At 41.4% G+C, this 7,442-nt stretch overlaps 1 protein-coding gene across 1 annotated transcript; it reads left to right on the top strand.

Moving 5' to 3' along the window:
• Positions 1–2,671: 2,671 nt before the first annotated feature.
• LOC148014424 (uncharacterized) lies at positions 2,672–5,682 on the top strand. Its single transcript, XM_087666977.1, has 3 exons — positions 2,672–3,057; positions 4,917–5,090; positions 5,493–5,682. The coding sequence occupies exons 1-3, from the start codon at positions 2,782–2,784 to the stop codon at positions 5,577–5,579; spliced, it is 537 nt and encodes a 178-aa protein (XP_087523103.1). The 5' UTR covers positions 2,672–2,781; the 3' UTR covers positions 5,580–5,682.
• The last annotated feature ends 1,760 nt before the right edge of the window (positions 5,683–7,442 follow it).

Raw genomic sequence — 7,442 nt, 5'->3', positions numbered from 1 at the left:
CTCTGCCATTTTTTTATCAACAGCAAATCAACCAGCAAAAGAATTGTACTTCAATGTGTCAAGAGACACAAGATGAGATTAGTGTTTAACAACATTGCATGAGTATTAAAAAGATACTATCTTGGAGCTCAATGTCAGATGCTAATGCTTGATCTTCTTCTTGCTTTTGCTGATTTAGTGTGATGCTTTGTTGGAGCTCAATGTTAGATGTTGATGCTTGATCTTCTTCTTGCTTGCTGATTTAGTGTGATGCTTTCTTGGAAATTAAGTGCTTAGTAAGACCAGAGTGAGAGTCTTCAGTGGATTGAGAGGAGTAAGAAAATGGGAGGCTTTATGACCTTGAAGGTCAATGGCTATGGCTACCCACATAGATGACAATTAGGGTTTCTCATATTGTGATCAACAGAGAGAGTATTTTGGGGAACCCTCTTGGCTGAGGTTAGCCCACTTTGGGGGCTACCAAAGCCCTGTGGTGACAACACAAATCGCATAGCATGGAGATGATGGCAGCCGTACGACCAGCAAGGGCACAATTTAGGACAACGAGGAAGAATTTTGACAAAGCCAACTTCTGGAGTACTCAATGTCGACGTGTGAAGTGATAGGATTGTCTACCCTAAGCAGAGGGAAAGATCTCTAGAAGAAATCGTGTGGAGATATTGACTGTGGAGGGAGATCTAGGTGCTGCAAGTAGACACGGGATTGTTATCTATGGTAGCCATGAAAGCTCCAATGAAGGTGAAGGTGAAGCTAGAGTAGGAAATAAAGACTTGAGTTGATACCAAGCTGGGCAAAAGTGAAAGGGAGCTGGAGAAGCAGAGTAAGAAGTTGACCATGCTTAGTTGAGCTCTAATACCATGTTCAAATGTCAGATCTAGAGCATGGCAGGAGCTATGGAGGTTGGAAGATGAAGACTAAATTCATGTTGGCATAGACAATGAGTAGACAATTGTTACATAAGTGAATTGGGTTCCAAGATGGAAGCTTGGACTCATAAAGACAATCTTGTGTATTGGACTAACAATGACAATAACTGCAAGAGGAAAGCATCATGATATTGTATTCATCATTATGAAAGTGATAGTCAAGTACAATGCTTTATAAAAGTTGAGTTGTTCCACTATCCTCACTGTGCATATGGGATTTAGGACATCTCTTCCTGGAGCATACATCATTTGTCTATTTCTCAACACTTTGGAGGATTTCGGATGGGCGAATAGACTAAGACTTCTACCCATACTAGATCTGGTACTTGAGCTCACAAATAAACTCAATTAATGGTGGAAATTCCGATGTAGCAATGATCAATGATATTACCATTTTCAACAATTTTGGTCTCGTTCTATCCCTTCCAAGTTTTAAATTTTATAATGAGTAAAAGTGAGAGTGAAGACACTAGGGCCACCCACACATTCGCTATGCAAGGACCCCACTTATGTTAGTAAGGCAAGAGAGTGTGTTCAAGGTGAGAGAAAGTTGTTTAGAGAAAAGTGAGAGAGGTGACCTATAGAGCGGAAAAATGTCTTCAGAAGAGAGAACACTATTTCCACAAATCAATGATTCCAAAGTCTTTAGATTTCTCTGATTCCTAAGTTTTTACACTTCTCCAAGTTCATGGACACAAATTTAAGAGTTTTGCCATGCCCCAATCCATTGAATTGGGTGTCTAGTTATATGAGTAAATGTATCACAACCACATAGTTGCAAACTTGACTTGGACCCCACTGTTGCCAACTAGGAGAGAGAGATTGTTGCATTTGTTCAAAGGGGAGAGAGAAAGAGGTGAGAGAAAGGAGACTTAAGGAGAGAGATGCAAAACCTACCAATGATGATTGCCATGCCATTTTAACTCTAGCTAGTTCAAGAAGTACCTCCATTTTTGGAGGTACTCTATCAACTCCAAAAGTCCTGACACAAAAGTCAAGTGTGGTCAAGTAAGTTGTCCACGCACTATTAAACTTAGCTACATAGACTTGTGGAAGTCGAATTTGCCTAGGTGTGTCTTGGCTCTTACTTCCACAAGTCTATGTAGCTAAGTTTAATAGCGCGTGGATGGCTTACTTAACCACACTTAACTTTTGTGTGAGGACTTTTGTAGTTGATGCAATATCTCCGAAAATGGAGGTACTTAGTGAATTAGTTGGAGTTAAAATAACATGGCAGTCATTCATTGGTAGGTTTTGTATTCTCTCACCTCTCTCTCTCTTTGCCATCTAAATGGCTACACAAAATCTCTCTCTCCTAGTTGGAAATGGGGGGGTGTAGGTCGAGTTTACAACTATGTAGTTGCGATACCTTTATTCTTGTAACTACATGCTTAAGGGAGGTGAGACAAACCTTAGAAGGCACTCTATAAACTCCCTAAGTACCATAAAGTTAAGAGTAGTCAAAAAAACCGACTACATGCTACTAAACTTGACTTTATAAACTTGTACAAGTAAAAACTTTACTTGGGTGTGGCCTGGCTCTTAGATTTGGCCACGGTCCACCATCAAAATATCTCATGAGTCATCCATACAAGTTGGAGCAAGGGGGCCCCCTTGGCAATCTTAAAGTTTGTGGTGTAGAGTTGATTACACTTTTTAACTTTTCCATAATGTGACAGCTGGCCTCACAGCCTCACAGCCTCACACACACACATACATACACACATAAAGTGACACAAAGACACACACTCACACACTCTCAAAGTTCTGTCATTGCCATGCAAGGCATCAATCACTCTTTTTGTGAAGGTGAGTCTCTCCCTTCTGAGGCCATCGTTCTCGTAAAAGTTCTAGAATGTCTGCCGGAGCAGGCGACCCCGGAAAAGGCAGCAGCAAGGGTGGGAAAGAGAGGCCCGTCGCCAAAGCTGCTGCCATCGTCGCAGCCACAGGGCTCGCCTGGACCTTTTACAAGTCTGTCAAGGCCAGAAAAGAAGAAGATGCTCTGATCGAAGCCTACTACGGCGATCGGCCCGACTTTGTCGTCCCCGAGCCGGAGGAGCAGCCCCCCGAGGAATGGCGCATCCACGAGGAGCTCGATGCCCACCCGAAAGCCCTTGCGGAGGAGCACCGGGTAGGTTCTCTCTCGCTTTTGCCGGGTCCCTTCTTGTTTGAATGTAGCTTTCCTTGCTGCAGAAAACGCTAGGTAATGTGGTTCCGGGGCCGCTTTGAAACCTCTCATCCACATTTTGAGAGCCCTGGCACCCAAAATTGACAAGACGCCTAGTATTTCATGTGACTACCAACGCAAGATTCCCACTATAATTCCCTCATTGTCAATCCATCAGTATCATGAGCTTTTGCCAGGGAGGGAGCACATACCTAGCTAGGTGTGGTTGGGAGCAGAACCCGGGCGTGCAGGCCCTGCCCCTGCCCTCTGTCGTACCTAGCCAGATATGGGGTGCCTCCTGAGCAGAAGCTTGTGATGTTGAACACCAGAGGGAAAAACAAGGGAAAAGAACCCCTTTTTCCACATAGGAAAATGCCCAAAAACTTGTCGTGTAAGTTTTTGAAAGTATCTACTCATTTATCTGGATTACGCCTCCTACTGTCTGGAAATCTAGGACGGTATACATAACATCAGTGTAATATGACTGGCAAGATCTTTATCAAGTTGTGTCATTTCACTGATGCAATTTTTTTTTCCTTGTTTTGATGGGCAAAATAGCAAAAAACAGTCTTGACAGTTGTCAAATGTAGGTATGCCCTTTTGAAGTCACAATTTCATTTAGTTGCATTTCTATCCAGTGAAGATCTCAGTCCACACATACAACCACCCATAGAGCATATCTTTACGTCTAAGGTCAACTGTATGAATCTTGTTTTGTCCTCTTATTTTGGAAATGTGCCTATCTTACATTTGACTCTTCCATGTGTTCACGACGCACTTATGTTGAATCTAGTTTGCATCTACTCATTCCCATCTGTGTTGAAGTGATCAAGTGAAAAGTCAATTTCTCCAGTGATCAAGTTAGAAGTCAGTTTTTTCAGCAGCCTTATTTGTCAGTAATGTGAATGCATTTTCAAGAGCAGTTTCTTTTCCTACTTCTTATCCCTCAATCAGACTCAACAAATGCTCACATAGATCTATGCAAGAGATTTTCGCTTTCAATCTGCTAACCTGTTGCAACTGAGCTCTTCATGTAGACCAGCATCTTTTGTTGATGTGATTGTATGTTAGGAGCAAGTCTTTAATTTACAGACCGATTGTAAATGGGATACTTAATATAAAAAGCGTGGAGGTACATTCATGAATAAACTTCAAGGGCTTCTAGTCAGGAAACTCAGTTACATGAAGAGATTTGGACCAACCATTTTAAACAGCCAAATACTTAGCTTTTGGCCCTAGCTAGAGTGGTCACTGTAGCTCATCTTCACCAGTGGACTTTTGAAAAAGGTTCTCAACAGCTGACATTTCAAGGAGTTGCTATATACTTTAATGCTGTTTAAGAAAAGGATCTAGTTTCTGTAAAGCAAACACAATAAAGATTGTCCAAAAGGGCAAAGTAAATTGTGGCCAACAAATTCATGAGAAAATATTAAGTCCTACAGGAGTTTGACCTTGTAATTTTCAAGAAAACAACTTGGTATGTATCTAGTGACGTCATTACTAGTGCCTGCTCTGCAAATATCACTAAAAAATGGCAGGTGATCAGTGGTATCTCTCACCTCAGTCAGCCTGGATTTTCTTTGGACGTAAGGCATGCTGTTGATGAGGTTCAAAGCATTGCCTCTAAAGTAGGTGTAAAACTATAGTATGGGCTTGCACGTGATCTATTATGCTTTAATGTTTTCAAGCATGGTGTATTATATCAACTTTGTAATAATGGAGTTTTTGATCATATACGTGCATCGAAGTTGGTGAAGTGTTCTTCTGTTGATGGTAGACACCTAAGCCCTCTCCTATTTACATGTACCTGAACATAAGTACAGGAGGATGCTGCGAGGAGCTCAGATGCCCATCCTGATACAGCTGAGGTTGATGACAAGCCATGGTTCTTCTTTGGCTTAGGGAAGAAGACAGAAAGCAATTGGAAATCCAAGAAGCCTCAGAGTTACCATATACAAAAAGGGGATACGCTTTGGGGGATTTCAGGAAAGTACGGGGTGAGTACCACATGGCTGTCTGTTGCTTATGCTTGGAGCGTAATCCGTTTACTTTATGATTTTTTGCTGTACATTGTGGCTTGTTGTACTGCATGCAGGCCTTGTGCCAATGAATTCAACTCGAGAATAGGGATGGCAGGTTTTGTTATGGCAGCTTATGATATGAGATATATGCCGTATTCATTATGAAATATCCATTGACACATGCAAATAGCCATGGCTTGCATTAGGTTCTAACTGGGCCCTACTTTTAGATCAATTCTGCTAGACATGCCTTTGATTAGCTTATTATCAGGTTTCCTGTGGTTCTTTCATGACATGCATTCAGGAATTTTCTGAAGCTGCCAGATGCCTAAGGTGGTTAGTATATCTAATGCCAAGATGTGTTCTGTGGTTTTGTAGATTTCATTGGATGCACTAAAGGCTGCCAATGGACTGTCTGGAGATGAGATCTATGCTGGTGATATGCTCGTTATACCTGGAAAGTGACAAGACTATCGTCTGATGCTCTTCCTAGTCATCCTTATCTCTTGTATTTTATATTCCATGCCTCCTGTATTAACATATCAATCCAAGCTATTTTTGCAGTGAAGTCTCAGTTTACTGTATGTTCCAAGTGTACTGTCAATGTGCGATTTCAGCTTTGTACTTGGGGTTCATCACAAATGTATTTTCTCTAGTCAGCATTCACATGTCGATGCATTTTCATGTTCAAGTTTCTCATTGCTAGCAGGCATAGTGCTTGTTATAACATTTCATACAGTTGTTACAACATTGCCACCTGCAAATCATACGTCTCAATAACTTGGCTATATATATTGGGTGAATGCATTGGAGGAGCTGAGAGAAGATCCATTCTGAGCTTGGAATGGCTGCGTTGCCAATTGCTGATGAACACCTCAACAGTACTGGTGCTAGTTAGTTGAGCATTTACTATGTTTGAAGCTATTTTGTTCACTGTGACCAGTTCCATTTTTGCAGGAGATGAAGTCAGTCAAGTTAATAGGCCACACCAACTGTTTCGCAGTCTGAATAGACTCATGCAGGTCAATTGACCAGCATGTGTCCCGGCCCTAAACAACAGTGTGGGTGTGCATGGGCGTATTTGAGCCAAGATATGGAAAAAGAGGAGTGGTGAAGCTTAAAGCCTTAGATGAACATCTGAGGCAATAGCCTGGATGTGAGCAGTATTAGTTAAAGAGCAATGTTATTTTTTCCAAACATACATCTATCTCTTTTTTCTTAACTTCTCGAACGGGATGTTCCCTCGGAGCCACATTTTGGAACGAAGGGTTGATGGGGACAGCTGAAGGGTCATGCATGAGAGAACAGTACTCCTATGATTTTTTATCAGATTTTGTGCTGCCTATCCCCTGCATTGACAATTTTGTCAATGCCAAAAGATATCCAAACAGGAGGTACATTTGCTCTAGCTAGAGTCCTGAGAGGTGGACAAAAGTAAAGGTATATGGCCATGGTTGGCATTAGAGCTCAAGCCATAGTATGATAGGTTTCATCTCGCCTAGATGATTAATTGGAAGCAGAAAAAATGAATATGGAGGAATGGCCATCATGGGCTAAGAGTGCTGTATGAGGTGCACCATTTTGAAAATGCCTCTTGTCGAGATATTTGCATTAGCTCACGCACTTTGGAAGGCGCAGTCAGTGGTTGCCATAATACTGGCACCCTCATCCCAAATGCTTTTTCCCGAGATTAGTGTCAGAGCGTCTCTCAAAAACTCTTCAAGCCTTGGTTTTCAAGGGTAAGCCCTATATTATCTTTTGAAGGAAAATGTGAGTATACTTTTCAGTGCTCTAACTTGCAAGGGTAACCTTCCATATTAGAAAAAAGAGTGTAGGGTAGAATTTTTTACACCTCCTTTTAAGGGTAAAGTAGCAAAGAAAAAGTAGAGGAGTCAGCACTTTAAAGCTCCCAACGGTTTTGCCTAAAGAGTTCAAATGACCCTTTAGATCATTGTTGACAAAAATTTGTCGGAATTTTCTCCATGGGATATTAACAAATGTGTTGAAATTCAAGTTTTGCTTGATGAAATATAATGAAAATGAGCTATTTTTGGGACATTTTAGGTGCACAGTCCGTGAATATTGTATTTTTCTCCCAAAAAATGAGTCACAAAAGTTTTTCACAAACATTGTTGTAGACCACACACCCAAACCCACACTCACACCCACACATGTAAGTCTTTTGATTTGCATGTGTGGTGTGTGGACTCGCACTTGGAAGCATCACATGCAATGATGGAATCGAGATTATACCATAGTTTGCACTTGAGACTTGATGGAAGAAAGTAATTTTGTGCATGTCTCCACACACACACACGAGTCCATAAA

The sequence above is a fragment of the Lygodium microphyllum genome, chromosome 25, assembly GCF_053477565.2.
Source record: "Lygodium microphyllum isolate KBCC chromosome 25, Lygodium_microphyllum_v1.1.10, whole genome shotgun sequence".
Taxonomy (NCBI): Eukaryota; Viridiplantae; Streptophyta; class Polypodiopsida; order Schizaeales; family Lygodiaceae; genus Lygodium; species Lygodium microphyllum.
The sequence above is the reverse complement of the archived record's forward strand: the minus strand, read 5'-3'. Positions and strand labels throughout refer to the sequence as shown.

Coding starts and splice junctions, on each gene's coding strand:
- LOC148014424 (XM_087666977.1), top strand. CDS start 2,782: ATGTCTGCCGGAGCAGGCGACCCCGGAAAAGGCAGCAGCAAGGGTGGG. Junction 3,058..4,916: donor CCCTTGCGGAGGAGCACCGG/GTAGGTTCTCTC, acceptor ACATAAGTACAG/GAGGATGCTGCGAGGAGCTC. Junction 5,091..5,492: donor GGATTTCAGGAAAGTACGGG/GTGAGTACCACA, acceptor GTGGTTTTGTAG/ATTTCATTGGATGCACTAAA.